General features: G+C 41.3%; 1 protein-coding gene across 2 annotated transcripts in view; it reads right to left on the reverse strand.

The window, feature by feature from the left end:
- The window catches only part of RORA (RAR related orphan receptor A), a 700,343-nt gene that overhangs the window by 88,083 nt on the left and 591,612 nt on the right, over positions 1-20,648 (reverse strand). Inside the window, exon 1 of one of the 2 annotated variants that reach the window (XM_080807981.1) lies at positions 4,970-5,132. The exons of the other annotated variant lie outside the window; for it this stretch is intronic. Within the exon in view, the coding sequence (XP_080664107.1) occupies positions 4,970-5,000 (31 nt within the window). The 5' untranslated portion in view covers positions 5,001-5,132. Of the gene's footprint in view, positions 1-4,969; positions 5,133-20,648 lie in introns of those variants that run through there. 2 annotated transcript variants of the gene reach the window in all.

The following is a 20,648-nucleotide window of genomic DNA, read 5'->3' on the forward strand; positions in this document are numbered from 1 at the left end:
CCAGGGGAGGCAGCATGAAAATAGTAGAAATTAGGGATCTAGTCCTTGCTTCACCATTTATCAGCTGGAAGAGCTTGGCTAGAGGAACATAACCTCTATGAGCTTCACTTTTTTTCAACCAAAAACCATGAGAGTAATAGTGGCTTTCCTCGGGGGATTAAATGAGACAAGAATGTTTGTAAAACATAAAGCACAAAACAAATATAGATTAACTCATCCAACTATGTATTTATGAAATGTCTAATAAACTTCAGAGACAACACAATAAAAATCAAAGAATGAAATCACTGGCAAACCTAGGGAATAGGTTGGACATGGTTTTTCATACTCACAGGAACAAAGATTTTAAAATTATCACATTACCTCCTTATAATATGATGAGGGCTACCGAATGTCACTTTAAAAAGAAAATCCAAAAATAAGAGTTTTCAACTGCTTTCCTGCATCTTGCACAAGGGCTAATAGATGCTATTATCGATCTATTTAGACCTCTTTTCTCTGGACACAATGCTCTGACAATTTACAGAAAAGGCACGCATAGTAACAAATACAAAAAGCTCTGACTATGAATCTCTAAGTCCATGACTCAAAGGCTGGGCTGGAAGGGAGGTATCCTCAGTGGAGGATCTAGAAGCGGGGAGAGGGAAAATTTGTCAGTCTTTCCTCATAGGGTCAATATGTGGTCTTTGAGATGATATCAAATGTCAATTCATACCTGTTGTCACTGGTGGATCTTTCCAAATTACCTTTTTTTTTCCCAAAGCAGAGAAGCATACACACGGTGTAGCTGCTGATTCTGAGTCTAATTATTGTTTTAATACTTAAGAAACATGAAATATATAGATTAAAGCAGTCTTGATTTCTTACTAATAAGCACTATGAATATTTAGAATGCATCAGAAAATATTTCTATGACGAAGTACTTAGATTTATTCCATGCAATGGGTTTTACTGATGACTAAAATAATTTAAGAGAATTCTAAGAAAACTGAACTCTAATGCTACCTCTGCAGATCGATCTATCCATCTATCTAGTAACTTTTTCTCTCAGTAAATGGTCATTTGTAAATATTATTTTCTTAGACGCCCCTGAGCAAATTACAAAGTGACTGGGTGTTATTGCAGGTGCTTTGCAATTATCTACTTGCTGATCTCATCCATTTCATTGTGGTTCACTTGGCTGGAAGGGAAAGGTGAGAGAAAAAGGAGTGCAGTAAGAACTATTAATATATATTTACTAATTTATCCACTAGTTATAAAATAACCTCGAAATCGTATTCATTCTATCTATCCATCTATCCATCCTTCCATCTATCGGAGTAGTTCCATTTACAAATTGTATTATTTTATAACTGGGCAGCATCAAGATATTACATGGTTTTATTCAAATTGAGGGCAAAGTGGTTTACTCGAGTATGATGCTTTGTATTTCAAGTGATGTGATTCAAATATACAAAATCAAGAGGCTGCTCAAGAAAAGGGTGCTTTAAAAATATTCTCTATTTCCTAGAGGGTCTGAGCTCCCCCCTCCTCCCATGGACAGATGGATTCAGAGATCCTCTTTGTCTTTAAAAGACCTGACCCCTCCTTGCCCGATGAACTCTGCCCGGTGGCACAGCCCTTTGCATTTTCTTCTTTCAAGACCCAGACATCACCCTTCTCCCAATTCTACTCATCAAAGGTCACAAAAATGGGACAAAAATCCCTGCTAAGGGATACCACTGACAGGGTGCGTGAAAGCAGACCAGGGATAAAATTCACATTTCACTGGGTAAAAAGAAAGCCCAAGTTTTTCAAAACTACAGAATCAAATTTATGCGAGTTGGAAATACTACTAATCACCAACACACAAAATATTTTCAAAGCAAGAAGGTGAAGTTCTACATTTGCACATGAATTGTGCTGGGGGAAGAATCTATTATGGGACAGAAATTCCCTGTAAGCCTTTCTCCACTCTAACTCCATTTACATGAGCATAGGCTGAGCACTCCTGAAGCAAAGGGGTATACAATCTACGGAAACTGATGAAGCCCTTGCATTTCCTTTCAGCACTTGGCTGCTGCCTGACATTTGGCCAATGCACTTTTATGATGAGCAGAACAAGTGCTCCCCTGATTATAAATGTTATCGCTGGCTCTCTGTGTTTGCCCAAGAAGCAATCCAAATGGTATTGGAATTTTGTTGTTAATTAAACAAAAACAAAACTGAAGGATGAGACTAGAGTTGCTTAAATGAAGATTTATTACTTCTAAGCATGAAACCACTTTAAGCCTAAACTTATTTGACAACTAACGCAGAGGAAGGATTTTCTTCTTTGGTGAGTTCAAAAGGCCTGATTTAATGATGTTTAAAAAACCCAAGTAATCAGCCAACAAAGAGAATGTTTCTCTTTTATGGTCGCTTGTTCTCTCCTCCCCCATCCACATGCATACATGTACCAAAAAGCTATATTATAAAGAGTATTTCTGTTTTGCATGAAAAATCTAATTATACAAACTCTCTTACATATGGAACCAATTTAACTATTAAAAATAAGAGGCAGTAGGGAAGTATTTAATATGATTCTGGGCCAGTTTTTTTCCCCTTAAATCTGATATGGAAACATTTACAGCATTCCTCATTTTCCCACAAACTATTTTTCTTCAGTTTAAATTTGCACCACAGTGAGATAATCCCATTGAAACACAGGATGTGAAGATATTGGAAATGAAATATTCTAATTGTCCAGATGCATTCTATATTTCTTTCTCTCTCACGCTTATAGAAAAACTGCATTGCCATTACTTCTGAGCTACTTTTCTCAAAGCACATTACTATGAATCTATTATCTAATGGCAGCCAGAGGTCACTCCAAGACAAATGTGTGGGCTAGAGCTTTTGGGGGATGTTGGTGGTTGTGTGATTCTCATGATTTTATTAGTAAGGGATAGTACCGAACTTTGTACTAGAGCTACAAAAGCAAAATCCTCTGTACTGGGAAGCATCAACATTAGATTAAATATTAAAACATACTTTCCTTATTGTTTGGTGGTTACTGTTCATGAGGGGAAATAGTCTTAGGTTTTCACCCTTCCCCCAATCAACACAAATTATACAAGATAAAATGGATAAAGACTGGCATTGACATCTTCCAAAGAGCAAAATCCACTTTGTAACTTAAAGGGGAGGGAAAACAAACAAACAAACAAACATACACACACACAAGAAAATGTCTTGACTACGAAGGCTATTTGAGTCGTTTTACTCTTACAGGATTAATAAAACGCAGGAAATAGCATAAAAGTTTTTCTGAGGGGGAGAGGAGGAGCATAGCTTTCTTTTACCAAAAAAAGTCGGTAAGACAAACATTTTTTTCTTTACAAAATGATTTTAAGTGCTTAAGAACGTGTATCACATGGGAGGTTTTCCCTCCTTTATCAGTTGCTTATTCTAAAAACGGTTAAACCCTGTTTTCCGAAAGCCACGAGGGAAAGAAAGAAAATTCGCCGTGGGTACGTCGTATAGAGAAATTTCATCTTAAGCAGCTCATCTTAGTGTCCAGCACATTTCGGCCTGTTAACAATTAATAAAATAGATGCCACCCAATCTCTAGTGAAGAAAGGCAAAGCTCGATGATCCGAAAGTAAACGCAGCTCGGACTCCGAACTAGTGTCCTTCATCCCGGACTGCAACAAAACCTCAACCCACCAAACGCTCCCCGCGCTCCCGGCGCCCGCACGGATGGGCAGTGCCCGCAGGACAGTCTGGATCTGCAAAAATGCTGCGCGCCAGGGGAGCCGGGTGCGCCGCAAACAGATGGGCCTCCAAATCCCCGCGGCCAGCGGCCGGGTCCGCGAAGCCGCTCGGGGAGATTATCTCCCCGGAGGAACCTGCTGGCGCACAGGCGGGCAACGTGCTGCCGGCTGAGTTTCTCCAGGGCTGTTTGCAAGAGTCCTAAGAACGCGGCTCGGCTTGTCCCGGCCGCACGGGCGACTTCCTGCACACCTCCAAACTTTGGCTCTCCCCGGAGAAACTTCCCTGACTTGCCTCGTTTCTTTCCCCCTCACCTGGGAAGCCCTCGAATCGACCCCGTCTCCCACTAGTTCCCCCTGCCATTCCCACCAGCCTGCTCAGAAATCCTGATCAGGGCGGAAGGCCGGGCGGGGAGACTCGACTGCGACGAACCCGCGCCGGTCGGCCCTCACCGCCGTCTAACTCGCACGGCCGCCCGCGACTCCTGTGGGCAGGGTTGCCTCCCCACGTCAATCCACAACCCAAAGTATCAAACCGGAGGGCGCTGCGGCTGCGGGCGGCAGCCCGGAGAGTCTTGGCACGTTTGAGAAGCCCGTCTCGTTCGGGCCCGGGCGCTTTCGGAAGTAGCCGCGGCGGGACGCAGGGCGAAACGGCCGCACTTTGCCCGCCCGCGGCCGCTCGGGCGCTCCGGGCCTCCGGGCCGCCACGGGGCGGGGGGGGGGGGGGGGAGGGCGCGAGGCCCGGGGCGCTGACCAGTCCCCAGAGATGACATCGCGTCCGCGCGCACGCACGGCCCGGCCCGGCCGCAGCGCCTTCCCTACGTAGGCCGGAGCTGTCCGGGGTGCGGGCCCTGGGGACCGACCGCGAGCGTCCCCGGCTTCCTCCGAGCTCTTCAGATCCTCCCCTCCCTTCCAGAAGCGCCGCGACTCCCAGCAAACTTTCTTCCGAGAGCCCCGCCGGGTGCCAGGCGGACCGGGGCTGCTGACAGGAGTCAGAGGGGGAGGAAGAGGGGGCTCCAGCCCGTGCGCCTTTGCCCCCTACAGGAGACAGGCTGATCCCGCGGCCGGGCTCAGGTGGCGCTGCCGCTGTGGCCCAGAAGGCCCTGGCGGGGCTCGGGCGCCCAGCCCGGGGCAGTACGTGCGCTCGGGCAGGCGCGCCCACCCCTCCCCCTGCGCGCCCTCCTCCCGGCCCCCCGGAGCAGCCAGCCCACCCGGCCCCGGCGGGGCTCCCGGCTCACCTTTCATCGCTGCGATCACAAAATACATCATTTAAGCCGCGGTGCGGAGAGCGCAGGGAGAGCCGATGGTCCGACCCCGGAGCCCCCTCTGCCGCCGCCGCGCCGCCGCCGCCCGAGCCACAGCAGCAGCTGCCGCAGCTGCCCGCCCGCCGAGAGCCATCCCGAGCCATAAGAGGCTCCATGTGACCGGCTGACATCACGGCCGCCGCTCTGTTTACACCGCGCCCCTCCGCTTCCTCCCCGGGCGGGAGGCGGGAGGCGGGAGGCAGGCGCGCCCCAGCGCCGCGCCCCGCCCCGCCCCCGCGGGCAGGTGAGCTGCAGCGGCTCCGCGGGCGCACCCCAGCCCGGCGCTGCCCTGCCGCGCCCCCGGCCCGCGCCCAGGCCCCCGGCCTTCTCTTCGCCTCCCAGAGCACCTGTGGTCGCCAGGGTGCTCTCTGGACGCAGCGCCCCGCGGAACGCGCGCCTGACCACTTTCTGCCCCCACCCGGTGGGGCAAGGGGTACGCAATCCCACGCCGCTCTCCTGCTGCCTTTCCCGAGCCCCCCGGGGCGTTAAATACTCCGGTTCGTCGGCGGAAAAGAGGGATTTGGCCTGGGGGGCCATAGTCACCCTCATTCCCCAGAGCGCCCCAGCTCTGTTCGGAAAGGGGGGCCCATACGGGTCCGTGCAGAACGCTGTCACCCGGGATCTTGCGGGCGAGTGGAGTGAGTGCCTTCTAAGACTTTCATGGGAGACTTGGCCTGGGCAGGGGGACCTCCGCCCACCCAAACGTTGGTAATCCCCACCACACCAACTTCACCAAAGGTCTCTGTTTACACCTCTCTCTTCCCCCAGGAACACTGTTACCTGGAAGGAGAGCTGAAAACTACGTGAATATCCTAAATGATAATCCAATCGCCAGCCAACTTGAGCCACTAAATTCCCAGACTCTTCCATATCCATCATTCTCTCCAGGGAACCCATCTACAGGTGGGAAAGATTCTACTTTTTACACCCTAAAGATGAGATATTGTGCAACTTTGGGCAGGAAAACAAAAATACCTATATAAAGGTAAACTTTGTGAATTCTCACTTAAAATTAAAACTTAATTCCCTCTGAACTTTGAAGCTTAATTCTTTTTACTGGCCTATGGAAACTTAAATTTTGACAGTATTACTAGATGAATCTCTTGAGGATGAATTTCAGATGCTTCATACCCAGAGTCTGCATTATTTAAAATTTTGCTGAATGTTCATAACATTGACCACAACAGGAAAAAAAAAATCTCAAAAGCCCAGTTTGCATACCTGCTACTGTTACTTCACACAACTTCAATTTTACTTTCTTTTCTGATGGTCTGTATTTCCATTTACAACTCAAAATATTATATAGTTATTGATTACTTCATGCTGATTATATAAGGAGAGTCCTAGCATTTTTCCCCCCATAAAACAGTTTTCCTTGTCCTGAGTTGCGCTATGATTTAAAACACAGTCAGACAATCAGCTCTGTAGAAAACTAGGATTCATATACTCCCCACCATCCCCAGCCTCCCTTTCAAGGCAAAATTTACACAGTCCTGATTTAGAAGGTCAGAAATCAAGACATAGCTTTATAAAAGTTTGGTTTCAGCTAAAGCCATCCTAACAGTTTTTCCTTTAGATTTTTCTTTTTTTAATTTAAATTAAATTAGCCAATTTATAGTACATTAGTTTCAGATGGCGTGTTCAATAACTTATCAGTTGCATATAACATCCAGTACTCATCACATCACATGCCCTCCTTAATGCCCATCACCCAATTACCCCATCCCCCTACTTTAGATTTTTTCAAATAAAACCAGAAAAATAAGAAATTATGAAAGTGTGAAGCCAAGACCTACCCATGTTAATTCAGCTGTCCAGCCATAGCAAAGTGGACAAGAGTTTCAAATGAACCAACCGTACCCACTGTGATGTTTACAATTATGAAATTAAATCACACCACCTTCCCATGATGCAACTGTATCTCCCAATGAGGCAACACCCCTCAGTTACATTGACACCATCCTTAATATTTGGTTCTTGATTTCCCCTAGTCCTAAGGACTTTATAACAAGGAAAAGTAAAGCCAAGCTATCCAGTAGGTAGGTCCCAGGTACAATTTTCTTTCCTTTGTACCGCTGAAGGATGGAAAGACATCAGTGATTGCATGCTTCTAGGTATGTTCTTCATATTCTCTGCAAATGAATCCAGATACACAACTCGGAAAATTCACAGTGTTACTTTAAAACAGTATCCTGGTTTAGAAAACAATGCTTTGAAAATGAGCAAATCCATTAGCTCTAGCCTGCCTGTCAGACATCTGACTCCAAGGTAAATAGTCTTACATTACTAGTAATCGGTATTTATTTCCAGACCATTTCAAATGAAATCGGTAATCGGGAATGACATGTAACGTGACATGTGTGCTCCTGCAATTACAAGTAGTGGAATCAGTCATCCTATAGATATGTCCCCAATAGAAATATAATCTCATAATACTTATTTGAGATATTTACACATTTATTCAACAAAGACATTTCCAGGATAATGTAATACTGACCTTAGCCTTTGGAAATGTGTTTCATTCTGGTCCTATAAATAATGAGCAACAGAATTTCAGATATTAAGTCTTAACCTTCCTGTGTGGCTAGATGCTATTTGTAATACATGCCTCTATTAAATGTCTTCAGCTTTTAACCCAGGGTACAATATTGTTCTTTATATTAACATAAAGCTCTCATGAAACTTTGAAAGTAAAAATGAGAGCTGTTTAAAACAAAACAACCTTGAAATACAAACTTTCTATGAAATTATAAATCTTCCACCAAATAAATCAGTCAGGAATGAAAGGATCCATAACCCCCCTGATACTACCAAATTTGAACCATAAACGATGCACATTTCTGTGCAAACTTTTACCAACTATATATTAACATGTAGGAATAATTATTTGGAGTCTAATAACAAAGATTTGCAGAGTACCTACTATGGGGGAGAAACAGTGTTAAGCAATATATTCTTTCCACTTAAAATTTTTTTACCAGGTGTTCTGAAAAGAAAATAGAAAAAGAGTATTGCTTACATGAAGGTAATTACACAGGATGGGAATTCTTTACCATGAATAGAGTTACGTTACACATTACTTTTTTTTTTTTTTTTAAAGATTTATTTTATTTATTTGACAGAGAGAGATCACAAGTAAGCAGAGAGGCAGGCAAAGAGAGAGAGGGAGGGAAGCAGGCTTCCTGCTGAGCAGAGAGCCCGATATGGGACTCGATCCCAGGACCCTGAGATCATGACCCGAGCCGAAGGCAGCGGCTTAACCCACTGAGCCACCCAGGCGCCCCACGTTACACATTACTTTTTGATTCAAATGTTTCTATTGGCTAATCTCAGAAAAGGAAGGCACCCTACATACTTATAAACACATGTAATTCATTTCAGAGTCCTCCAGACCTCTAACAGCCCCACATGGGGTCCCTATATACTGGATTTCACATTTGATCTGTCACTTAGCAAGAAAGTGGAGAGACACTTTCTGGTGCCAGGTTGTTCCCAAATGCCTATGTGAGGAAAGCCTGCTATATTTCTACAGGATATCTGGACTGGAATGTAATCAGTAAATTGGTGCCAATCTTCCCACTTTCAGAGATTAAATAAAGAAATGATACTTTATGAGGGAATATTTGATTTTCCACCAAATGAGGTTTGGCATACCGCACTGAATCACACTAGAATGCTGCTGTTAGGGAGAATGGCAAAACAATGGACCAAGAGATTTTTCTTGAGTGGGCAAGGATCTCCAAACACAAGACGATTTCAATGTTTGCGGCTACACGTGAGAGAGGATTTTGGCTCTGTATCTCACCCAGGCCCTGCTTCTCTCTCTCTAGTGTGTGGCAGCCTGCTAATTCAATTAATTTCTTTCTAGCAGAACAAGAAAGGGATCAGTGAAAGGTTAATGTGGTCCTAGGCAGCTTGATTCAACTGAATTCTTAACCACCACTGCACTGTGATCTGTAGGACTTGGGCCATTCTGACCAACACAGAGCCAGAGGAGCAGGTCTCCTGTGGACTGGACAGGGTCAGGCCCAGAGAGTTCTAAATAAGACTACTTGGAAAACTACAGAGAAGGCACAAACTTAACCTATAATACTTGACAGACTTGCTTAATTTTTCTGGAAGGAGCCAGTGTCTCATAAAGGAACATTTTTAAAAATGGCATAATATTAGTGAGATCTGGAAACCAGGGGTGACAGAAAGGCCCCCCTATTAATGAGTGGAAGGGGCAGAGGATGAACAGATGAATAGAGCTCGCTTGACACTCGTGATTTTAAAACAAATATAGATGTCAGTGTAGATGTACATGTGTGTATACTTACACATAGTCCATGGAATACGGTAAAATAAACTGTACTTTGGTGGCAAGAGATATCTTCAATTGTACACATTCAGACACACACACACACATATTTCACATTATCAAGCACATTCACTGAATGTGTGTAATGCGCCTGCTATTGTCCTGGAGAATCAAACAAGAACAAGCTCACTAATCAGTTGACCTTGGCTCTGGATACTATAGAGAAGTCAGCTCCCTGAGTCATCTGAGCAACCCTAAAGGAAGGCAGTGTCTGGTTGCCCACTGAAAAGATGTTTGCACAGCACTTTGCCCCTCACAGTTGACAGACAGCTCCAAATCATTAATGTGGTTATTAGTGTAATGAGATGTTGGAGGTGAAAGATTTGGCTGGATTGAGACAATGGTGAAGGGATTCTGAGATTTCTGGAACTACATATCTCATACATCTATTGGGAAATTCAGGAACTGGCAGATGTTTTGTAACCGACACAATGAGGGGAAGGGTGAAGTTCACAGGCATACAGATGTGAGCAACCTCCATGAAATAGGTAGGTAGCAGGTGTCTTACTACACACACACACACACACACACACACCCCTGCCAAGGCAGCAAGGAAGGAGATGCACATCAGAGGTCTAAAGGACCTCTGTCACTTGTGTTCCCATGGGGTGTTCTCACCCCACTCCTGCAGAGGGCGGGGGAACAGGCTATTCAGGAAATCATTTTTTAGTTAAAGGAATATGACAACTAGAAATAAACTCAAAACCTGGAGCCTGGGTTCAAGTTTCACACTTAACTAGCTGTCTACGGCCCCTTGGACTAGTTATTTCACTTCTCAGGCCCCTTCCTTGTAAAATGAAGGAATGGGAACAGACATTGAAGTGCTTCCGCAACTCAAACATCCCACAACTACATTCAGGATCACATCCTATCCACTTCTTAGGAACTACCTCTCCTTCTCTCTGCTGCACCACATCAACTTACCTCTCCAAGGAGGCTTCTTTGTGTCACTGAACTCTGCCGTATGGTCGTACGAGCTCTCACATTAGGCAAAGCTGGGCCCCAAACCAAACTTTATCCCACTCACTAGCTGAGTGATTTGAATAAACCTTTGTTTCCTCATATGTGAAATGAGGCTGGTGGAGACTTGACAGGCCATGCGAGGATTAAACAACTTAAAGAAAGGATAGAGTGATTACCTCTTAGTAGGGCTTATGAGTGGAAATACCATCACTACCCCACTAGCTCCTACGTTGTTGTACCCACAGAGCCTGTGCTTGGCATAAATTACTGACCTTAATAAAGTTTGTGTTGGAATGACTATTAGAAAGCACATTTGCTAAGCTTTTTACAATTTTGAAACTGTGTGTATGTGTGCATATGCGTATTAAACAAGCATTTATTAAGTACCTGCTAAGTATTGGGAATACGAAGATGAGTACACACTAAATGATCCCTTGTTCTAAAGGGTCTTGCGGTCTCACTTTCTTAGGTCTTATCTCCTGTAAGAGCGGGAGCTCCCATCCAATGCAGAATGTAAACATCTGTGTGTTACAATTTAAAGAATGTGTGCCATGGAGAGGGAAAGAAAAAGATTAAGACATCAGACCTTCGCTCAAGGAGCTTGCCATCTAGCAGGCACGTGAATGCCATACTTACAATGTAAGGCAGAAACAATGTTCCAGAAATAAGGTGCTATGTAACCCAAGAGTAAGAGGAGGTACTTTGTGCAGGGTTAAACTTAAATTTTATGAGAAGAAGGACTTGATGGAAGAGGTACTACTTGAACTACACCTTGAAAGACAAATCTAGTGGCTAGGAAAAGGAATAAAGAACATCTTAACAGGCGGGCAGAAGACAGATGAAGATACAGAGAAAGAAAATGCCTCTCCTAAGAAGCTAGTAGTGAAGGTTCACAGCAACATACAGCACATATAGACAAGGAATAGAGAAAGCTCACAATGTAGGTTGTTACTATCTCTTCCGCTTTTCCTCACAGTGCCTAGCACAGACCTTTGCAAACCATATACGTTCAAAGAATGAGTTTTGAAAAAATAATCGAGGGCAGAACAAGAGAATTGTGCTTTAGAAAATAAATCTCTTTGCTGCCCACCCATTTCATAGTCTTATTGTAAGGATTAATAGTTGGTTTGATAGTCATAAAGTTAAATTACACTTAATAAAACACACAGAGCAAAAGAGTTCCACATCACAGCACACAGAGGAAGAATAAAACTGGAAATGGGTGTTATTTCCTCAGAGCGAAACGCTAAGCAGGACATTTTAGGATGAACAAGATAAATTGAATATTATTTGATTCTGTATCTCATCCTTTTAAGTTCTGAAAATTATCTGCGACAGTTCTATTAATATAGATGCTTTGTATACGGGCCATATTTTATTTTTTAAGAAGTATCTTAAAAATATATTTTCAAATAATGGAGAAAAGATAAGCAGTTACAGATGGTTCTCTCTATTTTTGTCATGCATGATCAAGGGCTGCAGAGTACGTGGGCTTCATTGGGAAATCCGAGTCTCGCAGCAAGGAGCATTCCAGGAGCAAATGCTGGCATTATTTTGCTTTCGCGGAGAAAATATGTTTCTGTTCAGTCAGGCAGAGTAATCAATTATTCTGCATTATGAAATACTCATTTTATTACTATTGACATTTCAGACAGTGGTGCCGCATGTCAATAGTCGTTCGGATGCTCACATTTAAGCTCCAGCTTATAGGATGGGATTTGTTTGGCTGACAGCATTTGATCAGAGGTCTCTTCGCCGCTCTCAGAAGTAACCTATTATTTATGTCCAGTCCTGCACTGGGGAGGTATGCTCTGAGTACTGAAACAAGGATAGATTTGGGTATGCGCCTCTGTCGTAATAAGAAATGTTAAAATTATTCTAAATATGTTCGGCTCACATTAAAAAAAATCAGTGCTCCTCTCTTCCATTTTGTAAGACGGAGGTAGATTAAATGAGGCATTCAACTCAGAAGACTCCAGAATTCACATTCGATTTCGAGTATCCACTGAAGCCTTATGTCCCCAAAGATAACTTTCCAAAATCAAAAGGGCTTTCCGATAATTACACAACACTGTTGTTGCTTCTTTTACCTCCCCTATTGGTAACAATTCCTTGAGACTTACTCTGTGGTAGGCACTGATGCTCTTTTTAACATTTACCCCGAACTCTCTTTTTAGAGATGAGAAAACTGGAGCACAGAGAAATTAAGAAACTTGCTGGGAACAGAAGGCTAAAAAATGGTGGAACCTTAAGAACAACCTTTGTAAGTGGGTTCTAGGGTATGCACTCTTAACCATTCTGCTATGACTCTCAAAATTTTAAAAACATTTTCCTTGAATTGAGCATTACTCAGTATTTTGAAAATGGCAAGCTGACTTCTTCAGGAATCAAAAATTACTACCCTAATAAATTTTAGGCATGTGTGCAAGAAATTCTTTTATCACTGGTTCCTATAATTGAGCAGGGTTAGCATGTGTCATTATGAATTATTGCACAATTTAGTAAATTATTTAATTACTTACTAATGAAGAAGCATACTGTACACAGTTGTAATTATCTTATTTGAAAACAATGTTGCCATTTGTACATTTAAGAAACACCTGCCACACGTTAACTCTTAAGGGGAATTCTTTCTTTTTTTTGGAATAATTAAACAACCCTAAATATTGGTAATGGAATGTCCAATAGGGCTTCAAGGAAACTAAAAACTACAAAAGCCAAAACTGCACTTCTAAAAGACTTCAAAAGAACACATCTGTTAAAAACATTAAAAATAGTAATTTTGTAGTTCACCCTCTTGTACTGAAAAAGCATGAGATAGGGATATTCATTGATTTCACTTTTCCAAATCATATCACTGAGCTCTTTTCATAGTTTTTGCAACATATCATATAATATAGCATTTCCTTCACCTATTCAATCATCCGTACCAAATGGATGGTATAATGGTATAATAATCTTAAGCACAGTCACTTAATTTTCAATGCAATTTGAATAAATTGTTGTCCACATGTGTTGATTATAGTCATGCATGGCCCTGTTATTTATACAAAGACATAGTATGTATATGCCTTTTAGATGTTTTGACAACATATATTAAATACAGATTAAAGTAATTTTTTAAATGTCATAATACACGTAAGAAAGAGTGACTTATTTATGTAAGTGATGGTACACATTATTGAGAAACTACTGATAAATATTATTGAATTTGTTGTAAAGGCTTAAGTACATATAGTAAGAGTCTCAGAAACCCCAACTTGCTCATTCTTCCAAAGGCAGGGTACATATTGTATGGTGAAGGGGACTTTTATAAGCTAGAATGTAATGGTGACTTGATTTACATCTTTGCTCCTTGAAATATAACAGAGGGAAAGTGACAAAACCATTGTAAACAAGGAAGAATAAAAAAGAGAAATGCCAGAACTGGAAGACACTCAAAGAGGTCAGGTGGTAGGTCTTACTGCTTCCAAGGATGTGAGCAGTTCACCACCCATGTCTCACAGTTGCCTACATTAAATAACCACATACAAGCAAGATAAGCGATAGTATCATATTTTTCTACTGTCTTGTTTTCTTCTCTATTATCCTAAGGTCAAAATGCCATCGAACTGGGTAATTCAAATCAAACAGAAGTTTTGCCCTCCTATGAATAATGCATATATTAGAAATATAGTATAGACTGCAGATGTCACCGCTTGTCAAACAATCAGTAAGGAATGGTTTCCTGCAACCAGTAAGAACCAGGTTAAATTTAAGCATTAAAAACAAGAGAAGAGGGGTGCCTGTGTGGCTCAGTGGGTTGAGGCCTTTGCCTTCGGCTCAGGTCATGATCCCAGGGTCCTTGGATTGAGCCCCGCATCGCATCCGGCTCTCTGCTCAGCAGGGAGCGTGCTTCCCACTCTCTCCCTGCCTGCCTCTCTGCCTACTTGTGATCTCTGTCTGTAAAATAAATAAATAAAATCTTAAAAAAAAAAAACAAAAGAAAAGAAAACATGTTTTATATATTCATAGCATCCACTGCTCAGTTCATAGTGTGACATGAATTACACAGTGTTTATTTTATACTAACAGTGTTTTATCACATAGAACTATAGTAAAACACATGGAGTACCCTTTGTTTTAATGGCATTTCTTCCTTCCTTTCTTTCTTTTATTTTTATTTTTATTTTATTTTTTGCTTTATGGAAACACAACATCCAGTACTATGTTAGTTTCAGGTGTACAACATAATAATCAGCAATTCTATACGTTACTCAGGGCTTACCATCGTAAGTGTCATCACCATCTGCCACCAAACAATGTTTTTCCCATTATTGTCTACATTCCCTATAATGTACAAGATGGTGCTTTCTGATATTATTGGGGGCAAACTAGAATAATTGTATTTTGATTCATCATTCAAATCTCAGTTTTTCACCTCTTCTTAAAGTATAATTTACATATATAGTAATACACACTCTTTTTAGTGTAAGTTCTTCAAGTTTGACAAAGGTATTAGTTGAATTAGCACCAATTTCATCAATATATGGAAAAGTTCCATCTCCTTTCCTCCCAGATTCCTCTGTGCTCACCTGTAGCTAAATTTCTTCCCTTCCTTCCCTAAATCCAGGCAACCACATAATTGTTTTCTATCCCTATAGTTTTGCCTTTAAATAATATGACTTAAATGGAATAATATATTATGTAGCTTTTTGACTCTGGTTTCTTCTACTTGGCATGACACATTTCAGGTACATCCCATGTTGCTGAGCCTATCAATAATTTGTTACTTTCTGTTGTTCAGTAATAGTCCATCCCACAGTTTACTTATTCCCTAACTGATGGACACGTAGGCTGGTTCCATTATTTAACATTTACAAATAAAGTTGTTAACATTCACGTATAGGTTTTGTGTGAATATGTTTTTCTTTCACTTGGGTAACGGTCTAGGAATAGAACTGCTAGCGTGTATGGGATATAGAAGTTCAATGATAAGAAATGCCACATGGTTTTTCAGAGAAGCTGTGCCATTTTGCATTGCTATTAGCAACAGTCTAAGAGTTCTAGTTGTCCTGAACTCTCACCAGCACCTGGTGGTATCAGCTGTCTATCTCCCTAGTGTCTGTTCTTGTTATTTCACATTCTTAGGTTCTATAAAATCACTAGGACCATTGAAGTGGCAAATATTGAATCACTGTCCCTAGAGGAAATAGAGGGTTAGGTTCCTGTGAGCCTGTGCTCATAACATTTTTGTCAACTCATCAATACATAACCTTGTTTTCTGTGTATTTGTTTAAAGACACTTTGTTTGATGGATATTATTGGGTCACTAACATTGAACTCACAGCCAGCATTCTTGAATGAGACTTTTCTAACATGTATTTTCTTTGTAAAGCCCATCACAGCCTTCTTGTACTTGAAGACACCAGCGAGGACTTCAGCTGTATGCTTGAGGGCCATTTTAAATAGTAAGATCCCCAACAAAAAGCACAAAAATTAGGAAAATGCAGTACTACTTACAATGTGAAAAGGACACTTATTTACAGTATGAGAGCTGAGACAAGAAGACAGAGCTCTGCCTCATCACACCTTAGCTGGGGACGTGTATCATGATACTCCACTCTTGGGAACAAATCTGAAAATGGCAGCTAGCATTGATTTGGGGGTCATAAACCAATTTTAGTTAGTAGGCAAATTTGCAAATACAGAATCTGCCAACAATGAGAATCAACTCTGTCTATCCATCTAAGTATGGATGCACATCTATCTATGTACCTATTTATCATTTTTGCCATCCTACAATCTCAGTCCAAATGTCACTGCCTTCAGGAGGTCTTGGACAAACAGCTAGCCTCCATCAGATGAGCTTTCGGTTCCCACTGGCATCCTGCTCTTTCATGCCATCCCCCCCCCCACCCCCGACCCCTGGTACTCATTTGTTCTCTTTCATGTCTTCTTTCATGGACTCTAGACTTAGACGGAGGGAAGGCATCTGTCTTACTCAGCTTTGTATCTCTGGTAACACTAAGGCTTAGCACAGTGCCTGGCATATATTAGATGATGGATAAAGATTCGTTGAAGAGATGAGTCAGACGCGCTACCATTGCGCCACGAGGTCACGTGATTTGAATAGATGAATACTTCTTTCGAAAGCAGCGTGTGTGGTGGACAGAGCACTGGAATTGGGGTTGGAAAATTTGACTTCTTATCCCAGTTCTGATACCTCGTGGTTATGCGACTGGCAACACGTTATTTAGAGTCCTTGAGCCTCGGTTTCCTTATCTGTAAACTTAGAAAAATAGTACTTATCCGGGCAGCTGGGTGGCCCAGTCAGTTAAGTACCTGACATTAGCTCAGGACATGACCTCAGGGTCCTGGGATGGAGCCTGGTGTGGGGCTCCCTGCTCAGTGGGGTGTCTGCTTGTCCTCTGTCTCTCCCCTTGCTTGTGCTCTCTCTCTTTCAAATAAATAAAATCTTGGAAAAAAAAAGAAATATAATATCTATCTTTCAAGATTTTTAAAGACTATAAAGGTAAGACAGTAAATATTAGAACTATTCATATCTGGCACACCAGTGATCCAGTGATAACCAGTAGTCATTGGATTAGAATGGTTTATGAGACACAACTAGATGTTTAGAACTACATGAGCGACATGAACTATACTGATGAACAGTACAAAGAGTTTATTTAGCTGCCTGGAGAGTACCAACTCTTCATACATTTAGTGGTATGTACTCAGGGAACTCAAATAGTTTGGAGAATTCTTCACTTTAGAAGTAGATGTTTTCTGATTCTGTCCATTAGCCCCGCTCCTCAGGATCAAGGTTATATACATCATATACCCTATGAATATGTCTTCACAAGAACTGATGATTTCTCTGTTCCATTTCAAAAATATTTTTTGAATATTTGGAAGTAATTCTTCAATAATACAATTAGAGTTTGTATTCTCTGAAAACAAGATTTTTTTCCTCTTTCAAACACTCCTGATAAAACAAAGAATGAAACACAGTTAATAAGTGTATTATGATTCTACCTGAAATATTTTCTTAAAAAGATCTCTTATGTCCCTAAGGTTTTGAGGGAACAAAAATCAATAATTTCTTTTTTAAGATTTTATTTTTAAATAATCTTTATACCCAACGTGGGGCTCAAACTCACAACACCGAGATCAAGAGTCACATGTTCCATCTACTGAGCCAGCCAGGTGCCCCCAATATCAATAATTTCTATAAAATCATCTCAATCCTCCCGTGTGCAATTAAGGGCAATGATATAATGTAAATGGCAAAATGCAGTGGAAAAGAAGCTGTATAAATAAAGCCGTGGTTACATCACTGAAAATGTATACATATGATTTCCTTACAAAATTACGATGATCAGATGTGATTAAGTGACACTGAATAAGATTATTGGTCTTCGGTACATGCAAAACATGATGATTCACTAACAAAGGAAGCTAATGGTAGGGAGGGAGAGGTGTTACATGTGTGCATTTGATTACACAGCAGAACAGATAGGCAAAACCTCAGAACCAAGAATCATTATTTTAGGCGAAACCCGATTGTTTCCTAACTTACATTTATGTTAATTTTTCTTGAGACTACATTCTTTAAACACATGGATTCTTATAGAGAACATAACAACAGATCTAAATTAAACCTAGGGTTTAAAACATCATTTGCCGACAGGCATCCTGCAAGTGTTTTCCACAGAAACTCATCACTTCCGATTATTTCCAGGCTATTTTAAATGATCTTGGACAGGGCTACTGAATGACTTGTCAGGGAGCAGGAAAACATTATGACACCACTTCTCCAGATTTCTTCCTCCAACATGAAATATTTGGGATCGTTCTAATAGAATTAAAGCTAGTTTAAGAACAAGTTAAGCTTCACTTTAAAGCTTTCAGTTTTAACTGGGGGAATGCTTCTAACATATGGCAGCTGGGCTCTGACTCACAGCAACCTTCAAATTCTGGCCAAAATGTCTGTTTCCTGAGATTGTGTCTGATAAGCCTGTGCATTCCTGGTGGGGCTCAGCAGGCATTCAATAAATGCTATTGTTGGAATGAATGAATGAATTAAAGGGATTCTAATTATGAGTTACAAATTCCTCCACCAGCAAAATAATCCCATAGGAAAGCTGCGATGTACTTGGAATTCAGATCTAGGAAGAATTCACTTTTCAGCTCCTTTACAATTTTTTTTTTTTTTAATCATTTATGCTCAACTTGGTCTTTCTGATTTTTTTTTTAAACCGAAGTGTGAAAAGCACATAAGCATTTTCCAGAACATGAGAGACAAGTATAGTTCTTAGAAAGTTTCATTTGTATGTAGCTTGTGCATGATAATTATTTTTAAATCTCAGTTAATCATCAGATATTTTCTGGGAACAGACTGTGGGTGAGGCATCGTGCGAGAGATTGGAAAAACGAAGTAAAAAAAGTCTTATCCTTGCTTACACACCAACAATCATCATTAAGACTGGTAGAAGGGATGCAGCTTCCAGTTTATCCACAAGGCAAACGGTTATCTAAGTAATACTAAATCAGAACTATTAAAGAAGTATAAATAATTGCTCCACCGCTTTTCATAATTAGAGGCCTCTTGTCAGAAGTATTAGGACATGGAACATGGAAGAAGACAAAACAGAAAGAAAGATCTGCAACGATACCGCTAACAATTTCAGGACTAAAGTTCGTATCTGTTCTTAAAAAGTCTCTCGGGCATTCATTCGGAGGCTATTTACTCTTACGTAAGACATAATTCTGCAAACCTTGATACCTGATTTTCCAGTATATAAAACATATTAAAAAGCACAGCAGAAAGGAGTGCAGAGTCCTGCCCATAGGACCAAGAAGAAACAATAAATACTGAAGGAAGAGATTAGAAAAAAATGATAAAAAGTACGGCAGCACGAGTCCATTTAGCAAAGGGGCAAACAACCTGCTACACCCATAGAGAGAGTCTGAGGACATCCTGTATTACAGCATACTGTACACGCCACAATAATTGATGTTTATAATGATTTTGAAACATTAAGAATGGATTAACCCTGAACTAGGGAGACGGGGACTTACATAATATATTTCGAAAGGCCCTCCCTCCCTCACCCCCAAATACAGTGAGGTAGCTTAGGCACTTATAGAAATATACTACAGAAAATTAATGTATACGGACTATCCCATTTTCTGATAACGTCTTTGAGTGCTGCATTACTACACACAATTCAAATAATACCTTTAATTACTTAAAACATTACAATTAGGGTCTTAGTTATTCCAGTTTCAGGAAGCAAAACTTAGAGGACTTGTGGAAAAATAAAGAGGTTTTCGTAGTAGGAATAACTGTTTTATACACTGGAATTTCATTCAATTCTAATATTAGCCAAATATCAATAAAATAAAAACTGTTCAAATACCCTCTCTTTTTAAAGCTGCAATGTTTTTGTAAACGTTTACTTGCATTTTGAGTGTCCAGAGCTGGGGTTTAAGTCTGTATCATTATATTAAGATACTTGCTATTTATACAGTAGCCACTGCTATTTATACAATAATGTTTAACCTGCCGGAATTCTGGAGAAGCAAAGGTTAGCAGTTAAAGTAAGTTCAATGTGGACAAAAAAGAAAGAAAAACATGAGCACAACTTGGTATTGTTTTCATTCTGTGCAGGTGAAGGGACAGGTTTTTAAAAGTGCGCTTTCTACATGCACACACATGATACAAACACTTTCTTCATGGCTGCAACAATTCTTTTTCAAAACTGCTAGCCTGTTTCCAGGGCAGCCGCAAAACACCCGTGAACTCTAGTTAATTTATCGGAGTCATGGAAACTGCCGCCTCTACACCTGCCAGGCTAGATCCACATTGTGCAGACTGTACAAAGCAGGAACTGAAGGTCCCGAGATGAATTCTCCCCGCTCCGGGCTAGACGAAGCAAGGGGATGCCACCGCTGTCAGTGTTCCTGGCCATACTCGTGGATGGTTGTTGCTTTCACTCCACGTATTGTCTGAACTCCAGAATCACACTTTTTGTATTAAAATGACCATGATTTTGCTATTAAATTCATCATCATCGTTAGGAGCAGTAGGTTGTTGTTCATGAAAAGACAGCTTAAAGGATACCATTTGACTTAACAAACCTCCAGGAAGAAAAGCAAGCAGGCAGAGTTCATTAAGCCCACTCGCAGATGGGGTGAATAAAGCTTGGAGAGGTTTTTCAGTTTAGCCTGCCTGGGTCACGTTGCTCATGGTTAGAGCTGGGACTTAACCAGGGCTCCTGACTCTCTAGTCTAGTGCTTGAT

This window comes from Martes martes (genome assembly GCF_963455335.1).
Source record: "Martes martes genome assembly, chromosome: 7".
Lineage (NCBI taxonomy): Eukaryota > Metazoa > Chordata > Mammalia > Carnivora > Mustelidae > Martes > Martes martes.